Below are 20,777 nucleotides of genomic sequence, written 5' to 3'. Positions count from 1 at the left end.
GCTGGCTGCTGAGGGCGAGCAGACAGATGAGCTGGTTAGTGGAAGGAGCGCCGAGAAGAGCTCCCAGGAAGGAGGCAATGAAGCTAGTGCCTGAGTAACGTCTCTCACCAGCATCCCAGCTGCCTTTAATGAACAGACTCTGTGACAAACTAAGGTGACACTATTCTTTCTCACTTATAAGGTAGTAAAAGAGGAGAACTTAAAGATATGGAGTTGTTAAACCAGGGGAAAATACAAATTTGTTTTTATTGCTATTTCAATAATGCTAAATTTCAACACAACCATTTGTGCTGACAGTATTCAGGAAATTGGCAGCTTTGTAAACAAACAAAAATTTAAAATCCTTCAACTAATGAAGCATTAAGATGCTTCAGAAATGTCTTTCCACAATATTCATCTTGCCAAAAGAATCCACACAATGCAAGTAAAACTGGGGAAGTCGGAGTAAGATTGGCGGAGCGCACTAATGTCAATATCCTACTTGTGATATAATGTGTTATAGTTTTGCAAGATGTTACCATTGGGGTCTGTCTGTATTATTTCTTACAATTGCACATGAATCCACAAATTAGTGCAATAAAAACTTCAATTTAAAAAAATTTTAAAGAATCCACACACAACAGAAATGTTAGGAAGCAAAAATCTTTATTTTTTTAAAAATTTACATTTCTTAAAAACAGCAATTTCTAGCCAAATAATATAAAGCCTTTTAAATTAATTATTTGAAAGTATGTACACCCTTTGTATAAGTAAATACTTGAAACTGTACAGATTTAAACAAATATTCATTTAGCAAACAAGTTGGACCACTATCACCTACTCAGCACTTTATAAGGTGTTTGTCTCAGAATAAAAGATTCAACGCAAGAACAAGTGCTGTGAAATATTTTGATCCTTAAGAACACACACTGCTCTGTACATCAAATTACATCAATCATAGTATAGTACATTAATTATGCCCTTATTTCTTTGGAAAGGCTTTTTAAAAATCAAATATACAACATAATACACAAAACTGGGTTTTTACAGTTTATTTCATTAAACATGTATTTTAAATAGTAAATGGAAGTAAATTCAACCTTCCTATTTCATTCATGTCAAAGAATGAATATGGATCTTCTTTACCTTCCCAAAATACAGCCCTATCAAGCAACATCCATCACTAACTTAAACTGAGTTGAAAAACAAGTGGCCTGTTTAAAATGACAGGCATGTAGCCTACCTACACACTGTGGGCGCCTGCTTTAAGGGGATGAGAAAGTCTGCTAGTCACACAGAATGAGGTCTGCAGGCCACATTCCAGAACACCCATCAGTGCTCCATCTCTAGGCTAGTGTGTGAATGCTCAAAATTCCTTCCAATCCAAAAAGCAGGCTGCATTGACTGTCAGAGGCAAAACCAACCCACTCAGGAAATAGGTATTCGTAGGAAAATTCATAGACGTGCATAATGTATTTGATGATCCCTGATATAGTGTGGTAGATGCTAAGGGTGGGCCATCTTCATCCTCCTTGTCTTTGTTAGTAAAGTGTATTTGCTACAGGTACAACCACTGAATATAAAGAACTACTAAACCTGAAGGCAGTGTACAGAAGGCTAGTAACCCTGACCTGCATGTATGAGATACACTATTCATCAGGTTTCCTTCTCTCCTGTGTGTACAGAGTTCACACACCTATGGTACTTCCCAGGCACAAACACTGGCTGTTGTGCCATGAAAATTCTCACTAGATACTGCACATGAGCAGGCTGCAACCCCTGCAGTTCAAGAATACAGACACTGGGACCTTCCCTGAGGTCCCTGACTCTTGAAACTAACACATCAAAAACACAGGAAAAAGGGTGGGAGGAGGTAGAAGAGGGCAAAGGGAGGGCAAAGGGTGGCAGAAAGAGACGTGATTTGGGGTGGTGAGCACGCGATGCAGTGTGCAGATGTAATAGAGGTGTACACTTGAAACCTGTATGATTTTGTTAATCAATGTCAACCCAATAAATTCAATAATAATAATAATAATAATAATGATATTTTACCTTCCCAAAATATAGCCCTACTGGTGTGGCTCAGTAGCAGAGCATCGGCTGCACACCAAAGGGTCATGCATTCAATTCCTGGTCAAAGGCATGTACCTGGGTTGCAGATTTGTTTCCCAGCCCCATTTCAGGAGCATGCAGGAGGCAAACCAATAATGTATCTTTCTCATACCAATGTCTGTCTGTCTGTCTGTCTTTCTCTCTCTCTCTCTTTCTCTCTTCCCCCCCTCCCTTCCACCCTCTCTAAAAAAAAAAAAAAAAAAAATCAATGGAAAAAATATCCTCTGGTGAGGATTAACAAAACAACAATATATTTTTTTAGACACAGGAGATAACACCCTGAATTCCCAGAAAAGCAGCATGTGTTCTCAGGAGCATCCAACTGACTCCAAACTAAATTTCAAAGTGACCGGAGAAACATTATATTGAATGTAGAAACAACTTTTCTAGAAGTAAAAAAATAATAATCACTGTGGAATGCTCAATGGTTAAAAGTGTTGCAGTGTTTCATGCTTTAAAAATCTTACTCTTAGAAGCTTCCTAATTAGCAGTATTTCCATAAAGTTCTTCTCTGCACTATCTATTGCAACCTATTTTCATTGCACATCTTTTGCTAAGAACCATTTCACTGCGTGCCCACCATGGTTACCTCTTAAAAACTTACATTTCTTGAGACCATTTAAATGAGGCAGGTACTGCTGCTCATAGATTAGTCTTTGGCATTTGATGTTTTTACAAGGGAACACCAATTTTTTAACCCTCTGCTTGTATTTCATCCTGCAGTCAGCGACAAGTAGCACGCTGTGTGGTTCTCAGAGACATTCCCACGTACGGTTCCTCAAGTGTCCTGCAGCCACATGACTCTCAGCCGCTCCTGGACAGACCATTTACAAGCACATCCGGACTCATCTGGTTATTTAGAAACTGATAGTAAGAGGTTCAGCTGAAAAGCAAAGTGAAAGGCAGCATTAGCTCTGCTGTGGAATACCACAGAAAAGTTGCTTAGAGCCTCAAAAACAGAACGAGAGGAAAAGTCTAAGATTTTTAAGAGACCAGGAGACATGGCTGTAAAGTATGAACTGGACTTGCGATGCTGGTCTGACTGCTGAAGCTGCCACTGGGCACTGAGTTTGTTGGAAGCCTGTGGGGAGTTACACAACGTCACCTAATCCAGACCCTCAACTCATTCAGAATCCAACGAGGACGACAGAAAAAACTACAGACCAACACTGACAAGGGACAGAAATACATCTAAATAACCAACTCCACCTTTTTCTATGCAGAGTGTGCTTTCAGAGGAGTTGTATATCAGATAAAGTCTTTAAATGACTCTCAAAAGCATAAGAACAGGCATGACAAGTGAATTTCAGCTCAAACTCTCATTCTTACTGAACCCAGGAGCGCCCTGACCACTCTGTACGGGAGGTTGTGACACAGAGCCTGCCAGAAAGCCAAAGAAATCTACGTGGCGACCAAGGGGAAATGACAACCTGCACACTGCAAGTTGTCACCCAGGCCCTAGGCAAGATTTGCAGTTAAATGAACAGAGCAATGAACCCTTCTATAAAGTATAAACTATTTTGATAATCAAAATAATCATGCATACCTGGCCAGTATGGCTCAATTGGTTGGAGTGTTGTCCGGTGCACTGAAGGTCACAGGTTGGATTCCTGGTCAGAACACATACCTAGGTTGCCGGTTTAATCCCCAGTCGGGTGCGTACAGGAGGCAACCAATCCATGTTTCTCTCACATTGATGTTTCTCTCTCTCCCTCTTCCTTCCTTTCTCTAAAATCAATATTTTTTTTAAAAAAAATAACCCCATAACCTCTTTATCAATTTGTACTTCCAGTGCAAGGAACACAACATCACCTCTGTGTTTTTCCTGACCAACATATAAAACCTGGATCTAATCATAAGAAAAAAGACAACTTCAAATGGAGGAACATTCTACAAAACAACTGGCCTATCAAGGCAAAGAAAGCCAAAAAGGCTGCAGAACTGCTCTAGGTTAAGAGAAACTAAAGAGCTGTGACAAGCAGCAGCACCTGGGCTGGATCCCTGACTATGGACTTTGGATTAGATAATAGCATCGATGTTACATTTCCTGTTTTGAGCATTGTGGGAGGGCAGAGTAAGAGAATTCCTCATTCTTAGGAAATACACTGAAATATTTCCAAATAAAGGAGCACAGTGTCTCCCAACTTCCTCTCAAGTGTCTTAAAAAGAGGGGCAAGGAGGGAGAGGGAAGGAGAAAGCAACAATGATAAAGCAAACGGGGCAAACTAAACAGCTGAGTAAAGTTCCTTATTACCATTCTTGCATTTTTCTGTAGGTTTGAAATTATAAAATAAAGTTGCAAAAAATATTTGTACAGATGCTCCTCGACTTACAATGGGGTATGTCCTGATAAACCCACTGTAAGTTGAAAATGCATTTGATTGGCCTAATCTACCAAACATCATAGCTTAGCCTCGCCTAAATTCAACGTGCTCAGAACACTTACATTAGCCCACGGCTGGGCAAACGCATTTAATACAATGCCCACAGTAGAATATCTGTTATTTACACTCGTGATTGGGAGCTGTGGCTCTCTGCCCCTGACCAGCAGCATGAGAAAGTATTGTGGCACATATCACTAGCCCAGGAAAAGATGAAATTCAAAATTCCAAGTACAGTTTTTACTGAATGGATATCACTTTCACACCATCGTAAAGTCAAAAAATATTAAGTTGAACTATCATAAGTCAATGCACTGCCATACATTGGGTCTTAAGAAATGGGTCATAAATGAAATACTCCAAAAAAAAAAAAAAAGAAAAAAAGAAATAGGTCATCTGAAGGAGACTTGTCTTGGGGTGGTGAACACACAGTACAATATACAGTTGATGTATTATAGAATTGCATCCCTGAAACCTATAGAATTTTATTAACCAATGTCATCCCAATAAATTCAATTATTTTTAAAAAGGAAATGGGCCCTAACTGGTTTGGCTCAGTGGATAGAGCATCGGCCTGTGGACTGAAAGGTCCCAGGTTCGATTCCAGCCAAGGGCATATACCTTGGTTGCGGGCACATCCCCAATAGGAGGTGTTGCAGGAGGCAGCTGATCGATGTTTCTCTCTAATTGATGCTTCTAACTCTCTATCCCTCTCCCTTCCTCTCTGTAAAAAATCAATAAAATATATTTTAAAAAAATAAAATAAAATAAAAAGGAAATGGGTCACAAAAATTCAATTTCCAGGGAAATTTAAAATGAGCGAGAAAGTGAGAGTAAACCAGATGGTTCCCTCCAGGAACAATGCAGAGCATGGAAATACATGGTTCCAGTTTCCACCAGGCAGCTCTTGGCCAAGTGACTTAACCTCTCAAGGCCACAGCTTCTTCATAAGTAAAATGGGGTAAATATAGGATGGTCAAGTGAAGATTAAATAAGATGATACATGTCAAATGCTTAGAACAGCACTTGGCAGCAGGCAATAATACTAGCTATTATCTAGAAAATGTTAACAGTTCTGAAAGAGAATCAAGGCACAGAAAAAATGAGGGTCTCTATTAATGTTTTTCAAACTGTGGGTTTCAACCCACTGGGAAATCATGAAAATAATTTAGTGACTCAAAAGAATAAGGAACAGAAAGACGCAAAGCAAAGCAACTGAGTTGCAGATACTGTAAACCTTTTTAATTTACAGATATACACACATACACTAAAGCATGCATCTCGCTGGCAGGAGTCACGTGGAAGCTCAGGAACTTTGTTCTAATAAGTCCTGCCCTGCTACTCCCCATTCACAATCACGCAACTGGCTATGACTGGAGGAAAAAAATTAGACAACTATGTTGAACGGTTTCTCTTGGATTTGCAACCACTGAACTCAACTGAGCCTTCCTCCTCACAGCTTTAGCACCTCCTCACTCTCAGTGGTGACCTTCCTTCCTGTTTCACTCATACACGTGAAGCAGAGGACAGCTTCCGTGAGCTCCCAACACCTCCACTACTCCCGCACATGTGCCCCACTCAGCCTTCTCTCCTTTTCCACAGACGGAACTCCAATGCACCTAACAAAGGCTCCACCTTCCAACAGCTCCTGAGATTCCATCCCCCTTCTCTACTCAAGGACATTTTCCAGCATAACTTTTTCCCTCTCTTTGGACCTTCCTCATGAACATATAAACATGCATTTCCCCCATTTTTTCAAAATAAAAAAGGTTAATAACAATAACAAATAAAAAGTTACCTATAGTTCAATAACAAAAATAGTTATCTACAGGGGGGAAAGGAAAAGGCTGTAGGGTTCTGGAATGGGAAACAAGACATCTCCAGATTTACCTTGTCTATAATTCTGACTTGGAAACCATGTAAATATTTTATCTAATTAAAAAACAAAATTAAATCAAAATGGGGGGAAATATATCTAAATATTAAAAACAAGTCTAACTAAATTATAGTTAACTAGAGGCCCAGTGCACAAAAATTTGTCCCTCAGCCCGGCCTGTGCCCTCTCGCAGTCTGGAACCCCTCAGTGGATAGCCACCTGCTGGCTTAGGCCTGTCCCCAGGGGTTTGGGCCTAAGCTGGCAGTCAGACATCCCTCTGGCAGCCCAGGAGCCCTCAGGGGATGCCCACTTGCCAGCAGGGAGCAGGCCTAAGCTGCAGTCGGACATCATTAGCACTGCTGAGGAGGCAAGAGAGGCTCCCACCACCAAAGCTTTACTGGCAGCCATCAGCCTGGCCTGTGACTGAGCAGAGCTCCCCCTGTGGGAGTGCACTGACCACCAGGGGCAGCTTCTGCATTGAGCGTTGCCCCCTGGTGGTCAGTGTGTGTCATAGTGACCAGTCATTCTGCTGTTAGGGTCAATTTGCATATTACCCTTTTATTATATAGGATAGAGGCCTGGTGCAAGGGTGGGGACCAGTTGGTTTGCCCTGAAGGGTGTCCCAGATCAGGGTGGGGGTCCCGCTGGGGTACCTGGCCAGCCTGGGTGAGTGGCTGATGGCTGTTTGCAGGCTGGCCACAGCCCCTTCAGGGTGGAGGTCCCCGCTGGGGCGCCTAGCCATCCCAGTGGAGGCTGGCTGGAATCAGGTATATGGGATTTAAATATTTATCTTCTATAACTGAAACTTTGTTGCCTTCAGCGGATGCCAGAGCCAGCCAGCACAGGTGGGAAACTTGGCTTCCTCCATCGCTGGGGCAACCAAGTCTCCTGCTTGCTCCAGCTCCGTGGCTGCTGGCCGCCATCTTGGTTGGGTTAATTTGCATATAGTCGCTCTGATTGGCTGGAGGCCGTGGCTTGGGGCGTAGCAAAGGTATGGTCAATTTGCACGTTTCTCTTTTATTAGATTAGATAGTATAATCACAGAATATAATTACTTCAAATAACTTATAAAAAGTCTATTAATGTACAACCCTAGAATTACAGAGATAGCATATACAGCCATGAAAAAGAATGAAGTTCTGATGTATGCTACAACATGGATAAGCTTTGGAAACATGCTAAGAGAAAAAGACCAGTCATAAAAGGCCAGAGTAGACAAGTCCACAGAGACAAAAAGATTAGTAGAAGAGTAGAGAATGGGGACTCTGCTAATGGGTATGGGATTTCTTGGGGGGGGTTGGAGGGGTTGGGGAGGGCATGAAAATGTTCTGCAATTAGCCCTAGCTGGTTTTGCTCAGTAGATAGAGTGTAGACCTCCAGACGGAAGGGTCCTGGGTTTGATTCCAGTCAAGGGCACATACCCAGATTGTGGGCTCGATCTCCAGTTAGGGGGCATATAGGAGGCAGCCAATCAAAGATTCTCATATTGATGTTTCTCTCTCACTTTCTCCCCCTCTCTTCCTCTCTGAAATCAATAAAAATACATTTTAAAAAAAAGGAAAGGAAGGGGGGATTGAGGGAGGGAGGGAGGGAGGGAGGGAGGGAGGGAGGGAATGTTCTGAAATTAGATAGTAGTAAAGGTTGTATAATTTAATGACTACATGAAAAACCAATAAACTGTCCATATTAACAGATGAATTTTATGGTATATGATTTATATCTCAATAAAAAATGACCCATTTCTCCTCCAACTACCACCCCATCTTTTCTCTCTCCATATAAAAAAATCCCTCAAAAGATTTACCCACACTCTCTACCTCGAGTCTCCCTCCTCTCAGTCTCCATCCACTCCAATTAGGTTCTCACCAACCTTACCGCTTTCTCCCAAATTCTCTAGTTCTTACTATACTAAAATATTAAACTATACTAAACTTAAAATACCTATAGAATCAGCCTACTCCTAATACATAATAGGTTAAAAAGTTGCTGACTGGCCCTAACCGGTTTGGCTCAGTGGATAGAGTGTCAGCCTGTGGACTGAAGGGTCCCAGGTTTGATTCTGGTTAAGGGCATGTACCTTGGTTGCAGGTACATCCCCAGTAGGGGGTGTGCAGGAGGTAGCTGATCGATGTTTCTCTCTCATCGATGTTTCTAACTCTCTTTCCCTCTCCCTTCCTCTCTGTAAAAAATCCATAAAATATTTAAAAAAAAAAAAAGTTGCTGACTGAACCAAATGAATCACAAATTAAGTTCTATATTCAGTTTTCTAAAAAGAAATGCTTCTAACATCTTATCTCTCAAATAATTTTCTTTTTCATTTGAAATGTGGGCCTCTTTTCATGACATTGCAAACAAAATTATTCAGCAACCTAAATACCATTTGAATCTTTCACAAACAGTTCATCTTAAACACAGCAACTTTCAATATTAGAAAGAATTAAAAAGCCATTGAAAATTCTAAAGCTAAAAGGGGGCAGAAATAGAATGTTGGGGAACCAGGTAGTATTGTAATAAATATTAATCATGCTCTGTTAACTGTGGCTGTTTTGTTCTGATTAAAGACAGCACATTCTAACTTCGCTGGCAGCTGCACACAGGACCTGGGAGCTCACCTGGAAATGCAGCCCCCCCCCCCCCCTTTGAAGCTGCCCATTATCATGGAAAGATTAACAACTTTGTTGCAGAAACCAGAATCACCAGCCCTTTGAAGATCCCCAGATCTTTTTGCATACCTGCAGGCCTTTGGAAATCTCCAGCCTAACTGCCCATTTGGCCCACCCTTTGGCTATTTCCCCATGTAACCCCAGCCCTTGCATATCACTAAGCCCTTTGAAGAGGCCCAGTCCTTTTGCATATCTGTAAACTGCCCATATACCCTTTTGCCTACTTTCCTTTATACTTCTACCAATATAAGCAGCTGGCTTATGGTGGGCTGAAGAGCTGATTTTTGTGGATGGCCTGTTACTCTCCCATGCTGCCGGCAATACTGGAATAAACGCTATATATGACTCAACCCTGTCTCTGCTTAATTGGCTCGAGTAGTGAACAGGCAGCACGGACCCATTGTTTGTCCAGTTACAAGACCATCATCAAAAATTTGACAAAGTTTGAACCTCTTGCTCATCAGAATAAAATATTGTACAGTATTTACTCAAACAATTAAATAACAAGAATCTTCGGACTATGGATTACCTGTTCCATAGTAGGACAAGCAATGATGTGGATATCTTCAGGACTGAACTCTTCCTTTAACAAAACATGGAGCTTCTGGAAGACTTGTTGAACATTATTCTTAGAAAGAGAAAAGGCAATCATATTAAGTGAGTCTCTAAAAACATCTACAGCCATTTAAACATGAAGCACTAAGAATATTAAATTGTAATTAATTGCCAAAATGAGTGGAGAAAATGTATCTTTCATGGGATTACCAAAGACATAGTCTGCACTTAATATTTCACATGCTAGCACAACCCAAGTAAGACTTATCATAGAATGCTTCCTGGAAAAACCAAACCATAGCAAGTCCTGTCCCCCAGAGAACCTTCAGCAGCAATTTCTTAACAAAAGGCAATCAGGTTCCCAGACACAAACTGTACTTTAAAAACCAACCAACGCCTTGGGTAAGGATGTGAGCCCAAAGCAGAGCTGGAGTTATGAGTTCTAAATTTGCTGACATTTAATCCCTTAGTGGCTGCTACAGCCATTTATTTCCATTACTCACCAGTAACACAGGCATAATCCCTTAAAGGCTGCTCTTTCCAGTGTTGGGCCACACATCCAATGCGAAGTTCTAATTATTTATTTATGTATTTATTTACTAATTTCTACTTTCAGGGAGAAAGTACTTCAGTGACAAAGTGAGGATGGGGGAACGGGGAGACGTATAATCAGAAAAATGCTGCTTGTAAACCTTTCAAGAATCACAGTGATTATTAGTTAACTTTACCAGAATAGTATGCTAACAGGAAGAGTTATACTATTTTTAAGTATCTACAGGAATAGGAAAATGGTAGACAGGGCCAGAACACTTGAAGAGACTGGCCAACATTCAAATAAATTATGATACTCACCCTAACAGGTTTAAACAAGATGAACTCGGTATCTTTATTGGATAGGTACAATGACATACTTCTCAAGGTCAGAGGCAGCTTTGCTTTTATGGTCTTGTAGACGCTTGCCACAAGGTCACTAACCTTTGCTGGAAAGAAATTAACCTCATTTGTGTCACAAAGAAAAAGAGAAGAAACATTTCCATTTTAATTCAAAGGGGAATAAAGGGAGAGAAAAATAACAAAACAAAAAAAGACTATTTCTCCAAAGAATTCTTTCCCTTTTCTTGTTTATTTATCAAATTTAATCACAAACTCCATAAACATTAATAATCTTCTAAATACAAAATCCTAATCCCCAGAGCTAAGGTAGCAAAAAGAATTCCTTGGCATGCTTCAGTACATTTACTGGGGCTGTAATGTGGTTGGTGCCTTTGGAAGATTAAGTGCTTAGGAAAATGAGTTTATTCATTTGCAGAACTGACTCGCAGTAAGATATGCTCTCTGCCTTACAAGATCATTCAGAAAATATCTACATACATTGAATGGGAACTAAAAATTCATTTGTTACATTCTTATACTGTATTATCAAAAAGGGAATAGAATTCCAGAAAATTCTAACTGAAATAATTATGTAGCCAAAGTGTAGTGTCTGAAAAAAAGTTAAAATGGAAGAGTAGCAATCTGTACAAAAGTATTTAAAAGAGGAAATTAACCTAGAAAGCTACAAAGGAAAAGACTGATTAATAATTTCAAAGATGCTCAACTTCACTCATAACTAAAGAAATGCATATTAAGATATTTTCAGATTAGAAAAAATTAAGATTGTGAATATCCACATTTGACAGGGGTATGGGGAAACAGACACCCTCATCCACTGATGATGGGGAGTACAAATTGGTTCGACCTCTTTGGAGGGATATTGAGCAATGTCTAGCAAAATAAACAATACACATACTCTCTCACTTAACCTTTCTACTGCTAGAAATTTACCTTGGAGGTACTCACAAAATAAAATATGTGTGTACAGGGACATTTCTTAAAGACTGTATGGAAAAACAAAAATACTAAAGATAACTTAAGTACCATTAATAAAAGTATTAAAAATAATTGTGCTACAGGGATATATTCTGTGCATCCATTAATCTGAATGGATGGAGCTGGATAGGTTGGTACAGAAAGGCCCCAAGCTACAGAGTAAGTTAAATATGCAAAGAATAAATATAATCTTATTTATGCAACATGTTTTAAGTCCATATAAGTTAGTATATACATAAATAATATGGGGAGGTCCAGCTGGCATGGCTCAGTGGTTGAGCGTCAACCTATGAACCAGGAGGTCATGGTTCGATACCCGATCAGGGCACATGCCCAGGTTGCAGGCTCAATCCCCAGTATGAGGCCTGCAGGAGGCAGCCAATCAATGATTCTCTTATCATTGACTAGAGGCCCAGTGCACAAAATTTGTATACAGATAGGGTCCTTAGGCCTGGCAGCAATCAGGGCTGATCTGTGGGCAACCAGCAGGGCGATTGGGGCAACCTTGGCCGGCCTGGCTCTGCCTGCTTGTCAGCCCCACTCCCCACTGGCACCTATCTTGGCTGGCCTGGGCCTGCGGGCTGGGGGCAGATCCTGCGTTGAGTGCCTGCCCCCTGGTGGTCAGTGCGTGTCAGAGCAACCGGTTGGTTGTTCCACTGGTTGTTCTGCCATTCAGTCAATTTGCATATTAGGCTTTTATTATATAGGATGTTTCTATCTCTCCCTCTCCCTTCCTCTCTGAAATCAATAAATATATTTAAATAATAATAAAAATAATAATAATTGGAGGAAATCATTACTCTTGGTTACCTGTGAAAGGATTAGTTTGGAGGTGGAGAACAGAATTATTTTTCATTTTATACTTTCTCACAATTCAAATTTTATATCATGCTAAAAAAACTTTTTTTTAAATTGAGGACACGGTTGTGGTAGAGCAGGATAGGAAAGTGCCAATCCTCTCAAGGAGAACAAATAATCCAGAAAGTGGTTATTTTTCATAAAATACATGAAAGCTCCTTTAAGACCATTAATTCCACAGGCTCTGGTTCTGTCATTACTAACACACTTCAAGGTTCATTAAGATAGTTTCAGAGCCCTTGATCACCAAAAGGTGTGTTTGGAGCCTAGTAAATAAAGTACAGTAATCCTCCCTTATCTGAGGTTTTACTTTCCACATTTCAGTTACTCTCAGTCCACCATGGTCCAAAAATATTAAATGAAAAATTCCAGAAATAAATAATTCATAAGTCTTAAATTGCACATCGTTTTGAGTAGGGTGATGAACTCTCGCCATCCTAGCCAGGACATGAATCATCCCTTTGTCCAATGTAAAGGGTGTCCCAAAATTCACACAAGAAGTAATTTTGATAGAAAACACAGGTTTATAATTAAAAATTGTAAATTTTTTACTGATTCATAAAGTATACAGTATAGGGTTATGTATGAAATAGCATACATAAAAACTGGATTATCATGTCGCGATAGTGAGCACCATTAACTGTTATTGCCTGAGCAACCACATTTTCGAAGAAGAATGGTCCGATGATGCCTCCAGCCCAAAATCTGCACCAAACAGTGACACGTTGTGGATGCATTTGTTTCTCAACAATCACTCGTGGATTTTCTGAATCCCAAATGCGACAATTTTGTCGATTAACCAAGCCATCAAGATGAAAATGAGCTTCATCAAAATTCAGCCACATTTATGCAAAACGGTCATGGAAAATTTCAACAAAAGAGTGCATATGTGCCAGCAAAGCCGTGGAGGCCATTTACCCGATATGCTATTCCATACATAACCCTATACTGTATACTTTATGAACCAATAAAAAATTTACAATTTTTAATTATAAACCTGTGTTTTCTATCAAAATTACTTCTTGCGTGATTTTGAGACACCCTTTATCTATGCTGTATTTGCTTGTTAGTCACTCAGTAGCTGTCTCCGTTATCAGACTGCCTTTTGCAGTATGGCAATGCTTGTGTTCAAGTAACCCTTATTCTACCTGCAGTGATGCTGCCAATTTGGACATGCCAAAAAGAAGCCATAAAGTGCATGTATGTGTAGGAAAAAGCATAGAATTTACAGGATTCTCTACTATCCTTGGTTTCAGGTATCTACTGGGGGGTCTTGGACTGTATCATCAGTGGATAAAGGAGACTACTGTATCCTCCAATTACAAAAAGATATATTTCCCAGAGTAAATTAACAAAATGACATCCTAACTTATAACTGGATCTCCTGTGAGTTTATCATGAAATGAACCCTGTAACCTGATCAAATCTGCATGAACCAGTAATGCTAGGTTTCTAGAGGCCTAAGACAACTCCCTCAATTGTTTTTGATGCTCCCATCTCAAAAGCTACAAAACCTGTCTTTGACATTTAAGTCTGGGCTTCTTGTATTACAGAGCAAGAAAAAGCAACTCCACAGCCAGCCCCAGTGGCTAGACCAGTGGTGGCGAACCTTTTGAGCTCAGCGTGTCAGCATTTTGAAAAACGCTAACTTAACTCTGGTGCCGTGTCACATATAGAAATTTTTTGATACTTGCAACCACAGTAAAACAAAGATTTATATTTTTGATATTTATTTTATATATTTAAATGCCATTTAACAAAGAAAAATCAACCAAAAAAATGAGTTCACGTTTCAGAGGTTCGCCATCACTGGGCTAGACAGAAGATACAAGTAGGTAAACTCAAGTCCTATCATTTTATTTGCCAAGATCTCCTCACTTAGAAAAAAACAAAATGGGTTAAATAACAAAGCAGCAAGCCCTATTTTAATGTTTTTCTGTCAGCTCCCTTTCATCTTTACTAGTGACAACTCTAGTGATGCTTAAGAGCACAACACACCAACACTGGGGGTTCTATACAGATTCCACTTGAGGAAAGGACCTTTCCAAAGGACACTATGCATCAAGCCCCTGGGCGTGGCTGCACTAAATATAAATATGCCTGGGCCTATTTGTTGGTTTCTATCTGTCTGAAGAAAGATTACACCCAAGAGTTTCATTTACTTAAACACTCAAAATAAAATCAGCTCCTATTTCGAGATAAGCTCTGTAAGTGACTGAACCTTGAGACCAAGGCCCAATTAATCCAAAGATGATTAGAATTCGTTCTAGAATCATGCTGAATAATGCACTAATGAGTCTGCTCCCGACTGTGAGGGGTCAAACAGGTGGTCGCCACCAGGTCAACCATGGTTAGAATTTCCAGTACTGTCAGTAAGACAATCTGGCTTTGTGTCTTCTGACAGAATGTACTGTAGCCTTGAGTACACTCTCTGTCCTTCAGTAAGGTGGCAAAGACCCCAAGCTCATACAATGAATGGAAGGCCTAACGCATGTCACAAAGTTCACTTGCAATAAAGCAAATCAATGCAAACTTATGTTGACAACAACAAAGTTCACATGGCAAATTTTTTAAATAATACCCTGTCTTCCTTTCAGTGCAATTGATAATTCTCTGCATTTACAAATCTTCCTAAGAGATACAGAGCTACTCTTTCAACTTCTTAGTTCTAATTCAACTTTAAATTAACATGAGGCAGCGCAACTGGCATAGCTCAGTGGTTGAGCATAGACCTATGAACCAGAAGGTCATGGTTCGATTCCCAAACGGGACACATGCCCCACGGTTATGGGCTAGATCCCCAGTGTGGGGGCATGCAGGAGGCAACTGATCAATGACTCTCGCTCTTCATTGATGTTTCTATCTCTCTCTCCCTCTTCCTTCCTGAAATTAATAAAAATATATTTTAACTACTGGCCGAGTGCATGAAATTTGTGCGGGGGGGGGGGCGGGGGGGCAGTGTCCCTCAACCCAGCCTGCACCCTCTCCAATCAGGGACCCCTTGGGGGATGTCTGGCTGCCGGCAGTCAGACATCCCTCTCACAATCTGGGACCACTGGCTCCTAACCACTCGCCTGCCTGCTTGATCGTCCCTAACTGCCTCTGCCTCGGCCCCCACCACCATGGCTTTGTCCGGAAGGAAGTCAGACATCCGGAATATGGCCAGTCAACTGGTCTAATTAGCATATTTCCCTTTTATTAGTATAGATAGATTATATAGGATAGGATTGCTTAAATGGGGGGGGGGTCTTTTTCAGCAGGAGGAGATGCTCTTGGCAGACAAAAATACATAATCCCTATATCTGGACTGATAGCCAGCCATATGCACTACACTGCCAAACTGGTCATTAAAAAATTGAACCACTTTCTTACACCTTACACTAAACAGCTGTTGCCCTTAAAACTCCTCCTCAGTCCCCACCTTAGGTTCTGCCTTCGCAGTTCACTCAGGTTAGGTTCTGACTGGTCGATTTCTATGCCAGTCAGTCAATAGCTCCGCCTCCTAGGCAGCCATTGGCTCCTCGCAGTTCACCCAGATTTGGTTCTGATTGGTCGGTTTCTATGCCAGTCAGCATCTCCAGACCTATCTCTGGGCCTGATCAGCAGCTGCCCCAGGCTGCTGACAAGCGGGCTGAACTGCTGACCTCTCAGAGAGAGAGAGGGAGGGAGGGAGGGAGGCATGGCTACTGGTGAGGCCCAGAGAGAGAGAGGCAAGGGCTGATCAACAGCTGCCACAGAGGCTGGGGATCAGACCCTGCTCTCTCCGGGCCTTGCCAGCAGCTGCGACAGCTGCTGATTAGCCCCACCTCTCTCTCTCTCTCCCCGAGAGGTCAGCAGTTCAGCCCACTCACCAGTGCCCGCCCACCTGAGCCTGCTGCGCATGCAGCCTGGCATTCAGTTGTCCCTTCAGTCATTTTGGACGTTACAGACCCTGGCTCTCTATATATAAATTAGTTAATTAACATGAGGCATCCATATATATAAAAGTCTAAGCAACCAAAAGACCAAACGACTGGTCAACCAGTCGCTATGACACACACTGACCACCAGGGAGCAGACGCTTAATGCAGGAGCTGCTCCCTGGTGGTCAGTGCACTCCCACAGTGGGAGCGCCGCTCAGCTGACCAATGCACGCCAGATGCCGGGCTCAGGACTGGCAAGCACAGCTGTGGCGGCGCAAGCCTCTCCCGCCTTCGCAGCAGCACTACCGAGTGGCACTGGTGGCAGGTGCAGTGGGGCCAGGATGAGCAGGAGCGGTGTGGGGCCTGGCCCGGACTCAGGCTCCTCCCTGGATGCCTGCAGCTTCACGCATTACTACATCTCTCGAAGGGTGTCGGACTGCCGGTTTCAGCCCGATTCCCACAGGCCAGGCCCTAGATCGGGCCAAAACCACCAGTCCCACATCCCCCAAGGGGTCCTGTATTGCGAGAGGGCACAGGCCAGGCTGAGGGACCACACTGGTGACAAATCCATGCACCAGGCCTCTAGTTAAATAACAATAACTGAAAATTTTAAAATGGCCTCAATTCTTTTTCCCAAAAGAAAGACCTGACAGGCATAACATTCATTTATGTGGAAAACCAATAATACTAAAAACCTAATTCTAGATTATATGCTTATCAACAGTCAATTCTTTGTAGATGCTAAACCAGAATCATTCTTTGGATCTCCCTCACAATGAGCAAAAAGCTTCCCTACCAACTTGGACACAGATTATCCCAAATTAAAACACTGCTTTTTTCACCATTTTGCCCTTTTTAGTTTCAGAGAATCACTATCACGGTAAGGGCCAGGAGAAGGACGGCCAAATATACCATCTAACAAAATTATTTATTCTGGTTTAATGGCAACTTAAAATATCACAAAATGTACCTAAAATAATGCACAAAGTTAGTCATGATTTTAAATGAGTAATGTCTAATGCTAAAGATAAAAAACAACAACAAAAATAATCTTCTAAAAAATGTACATTTAAGAAAGAGTAAGATTAGGAACATTTCAAGCATATCTGCCCACTCCCAACTGACACTACAATTTTTATTATTTTTCTCAAACACTCTAAAACTCTGAACAGAGGGTGTAGCTTGTATAAAATGATGAACAAAATAATGTACCACATTCCTTTATAATACTTGAAAATAGTAGCATTCATGCTATAATTTCATACTATCACCTATAGTATTTTCATCAAAGCTGTATAACACAATGAAAAATGGTTGTACAGAAACCAGCAGCCTCAGTGTCTCCATGTAAGCCACATTTTATTTTTAGCTGTGTGTGTGTGTGTGTGTGTGTGTGTGTGTGTATGTGTGTAACATTCTTCCTTCCTTGAAATGCAGGTAGTAGTGACCAATAAAAAAAGACCTGTCAGCTCAAAACTGCATCTTGTATTAAGCTAAACCACAGTAAGAGTAGGAAACCTACTCCAAGCTGTCAGAGCAAGGACTATCTAAATGGAAATTAATCAATATCCTAAAAAAAAAGAAATCCCAGATAGCAAAATGTGAATACCTGGTTGTGCCCATGGCTGCTGTGAGAGAGTGTACTTGGGTCCTCCCTGACTGGCCATTGTTTTTAATGCTGAAACCTAGTAAAAGAGACAAAAAAAAGTTTCATTTCATTGATGACAAATTAAACTAGTACTTCTCTCAAAAGATATTTACCACTATTTAAACCTACCTATATATAGTCTATATATATAAAAGCCTAAGAGACCATTATGACAGAACGACCGGAATGACCAGACAACCAGCCGGTAGCTATGACGCACACTGACCCAGACCTTGCTGCTGGGGCCCTGACAGCCTCAAATCTGGTTCACCTACTCCCTGGATGCAGACAGGAGGAAGGAGGAAGCCCGATTCCTCATGGAATCAGCCGTTGGCTAGCTTGCTGCTGGGGGCCTGATAGCCCCAAATCCGGTTTACCCACAACCTGGACTCAGACAGGAGGGAGCGAGGAGCCCAATTCCTCACAGAATCAGCCGTTGGACAGCATGCTGCTGGGCCCCTGACAGCCCTGAATCTGGTTCACCCGCACCCCAGACCCAGACAGGGCGAGATGGCCCCGTTCAGCCCTGATCACTGGTCAGGCCTAGGAACTCCACCCATGCATGAATTCGTGCACCGGGCCTCTAGTTAAAACATAATGAGTCTGGCCGATGTTACTCATGGTTGAGTGTTGACCTATGAACCAGGAGGCCATAGTTTGATTCCAGGTCAGGGCACATGCTTAGGTGGCAGGCTTCATCCCCAGTGGAGGCAAGTGCAGGAGGCAGTCAATCAATGATTCTCTCTCATCATTGATGTTTGTATCCCTCTCTCCCTCTCCCTTCCTCTCTGAAATCAATAAAAATATTTAACAAATAAAAATTAAAAAATAAGTCTTCTAACAACCTAAGAATGTTCTCTACACACTCACACATTTTATTTTACTATGCAAGCCCATATCCTATGTAATAAAAGCCTAATATGCTAAGTGTCCGGTCGTCCAGTCATCAGTTCAACCAATCAAAGCGTAATATGCTAATGATATGCTAAGGCCACTCAACCACTAACTATGATGTACACTGACCACCAGGGGGCAGACAGTCACCATGACATACACTGACCACCAGGGGGCAGACACTCCAACCGGTAGGTTAGCTTGCTGCTGGGGTCCAGCTAATCAGGACAGAGCAAGATAGGCCAGACACACCTTGGAGCCCTCCCGCAATCCCTCTTCAGCTGGCCAACCTCTCACATCTCTCCCCAGCCCTGATCATGCACCGGTGAGGTCCCTTGGCCTGGCCTGCGCCCTCTCGCAATCCGGGACACCTTGGGGGATATCGAAGAGCCAGTTTCAACCTGATCCTGCAGGCCAGGCCGAGGGACCCCACTAGTGCATGAATTCATGCACCAGGCCTCTAGTATATTTATAAAATCAGTCCAAGCTTAAAACAAGCTGAGGACATTTTGTTGATGAGACTTACATCCAAATGGTAAGTACTGACACCTAAAAGCATACATCCAAATGAAAGATCAAATACTGTTTCCTTTCTGTACCTATGGATGCTGTTTTTCTTACAATCATTTATCAAGGTGCAAGCAGTGGTTGCCTTATAAAATGCCAACTATAATAAAAGAGGCACAAAAAACTTCACTTACAGATTTGCTTTTAAAAAATCATTTTAGCCCAGCCAGCGTGGCTGGAGTGGTTGAGCATCGACCTACAAACCAGGAGGGCACGGTTCAATTCCCAGTCAGTGCACATGCCTGGGTTGTGGGCTCAATCCCCAATGTGGGTGTACAGGAAGAAGCCAATCAATGATTCTTTAACCACTGATATTTCTATCTCTCTCTCCCTCTCCCTTCCTCTCTGAAATCAATAAAAATATATTTATTATAAAAAATTAAAAATCATTTTAAAGTTTTTCAATACAATACTCACTAGGGAAAAGGGAAAATTTGCTCCACAAATTCTAGGAAGCCATGTCTTAAATGATCACATATATCTGTGAACTCTAGTGCTTACATTTCATGCTTGTGTGTGTGTATGCATGTTTGGGATATATACCATATGCACATATGTATATGGTATATATCTTTACCTCTGACTCACTCTATGCCAACAGGGCAGGGGAAGGCCTAAATTTGGAATAAGATAACATAAAAGGGATGCTCGGTCCTCTACTAAATATGCTGACTGGAAACTCAATGAGCAGTGAAGGGCCAGAGTTGGAAAAGGAAAAATGAGGCACCATAGAATGAGAAGAGGGGATGGAATTGTCTTCTCAATGACGATTAGAGGGTCTTTTCTTCACAAATCCCACAGTGAGGAGAGTATGAAAGAGATGCATGAAAAAAAAAGAGAGAGAGAGAGAGAGAGATGCATGAGCCCTTACTGGTCTGGCTCAGTTGGTTGTGTGTCTGGTCAGGGCACATGCCAGGGTTTAGGACTTGATCCCCAATAGGGGGCGTGCAGGAGGCAGTTGGTCAATGTTTCGCTCTCATATCAATGTTTCTCTCTCCCCCTCTTCCTTCCTCTCTCTCTTAAAATCAATAAAAAAAAATTTTTAAAAAGATGCATGACTGCCCTACCCGGTTTGGCTCAGTGGATAGAGAGTCGGCCTGCGAACTGAAAGGTCCCAGGTTCGATTCCGGTCAAGGGCACATGCCTGGGTTGTGGGCTTGATCCCTAGTGGGGGACTTGCAGGAGGCAGCCTATCCATGATTCTCTCTCATCGTGGATGTTTCTATCTCTTTCTCTCCCTCTTCCTTCCTCTCTGAAATCAATAAAAATATATATTTTTTTAAAAAGATGCATGACCAGCTTAGCTATATTTAGGTCCCCACTATAGACACGCAGTATGTTTATGGAGAACCATTATATAATTCAGACTTGGAATACATATTTCTACATAAGCCTCTAATTTTTAAAAAATGTTCATCATGTCCAGAGTCTTTTAAAATACACAACTGTATAGTACTACCAGATTTATCAAAC

The 20,777-nt window shown here is 41.6% G+C and overlaps 1 protein-coding gene across 9 annotated transcripts in view; it reads right to left on the bottom strand.

The window, feature by feature from the left end:
- Window positions 1-628: 628 nt before the first annotated feature.
- COG3 (component of oligomeric golgi complex 3) overlaps window positions 629-20,777 on the bottom strand; it is a 90,066-nt gene continuing 69,917 nt past the window's right edge. For 4 of the 9 annotated variants that reach the window (XM_036297157.1, XM_036297156.1, XM_036297162.1 and 1 more), the window contains 4 exons: window positions 17,805-17,880; window positions 10,419-10,546; window positions 9,541-9,639; window positions 7,062-7,322 (listed from right to left, as the gene is read on the bottom strand). In XM_036297157.1, coding sequence (XP_036153050.1) covers window positions 7,083-7,322; window positions 9,541-9,639; window positions 10,419-10,546; window positions 17,805-17,880 — 543 coding nt within the window. In that variant the 3' untranslated portion in view covers window positions 7,062-7,082. Of the gene's footprint in view, window positions 2,975-3,637; window positions 3,702-7,061; window positions 7,323-9,540; window positions 9,640-10,418; window positions 10,563-17,804; window positions 17,881-20,777 lie in introns of those variants that run through there. The other 5 variants (XM_036297159.1, XM_036297158.1, XR_004965736.1 and 2 more) reach the window with 5 other exon arrangements.

Source organism: Myotis myotis, unplaced genomic scaffold (assembly GCF_014108235.1).
Source record: "Myotis myotis isolate mMyoMyo1 unplaced genomic scaffold, mMyoMyo1.p scaffold_m19_p_3, whole genome shotgun sequence".
In the NCBI taxonomy this organism is placed as follows: domain Eukaryota; kingdom Metazoa; phylum Chordata; class Mammalia; order Chiroptera; family Vespertilionidae; genus Myotis; species Myotis myotis.
The sequence above is the reverse complement of the archived record's forward strand: the minus strand, read 5'-3'. Positions and strand labels throughout refer to the sequence as shown.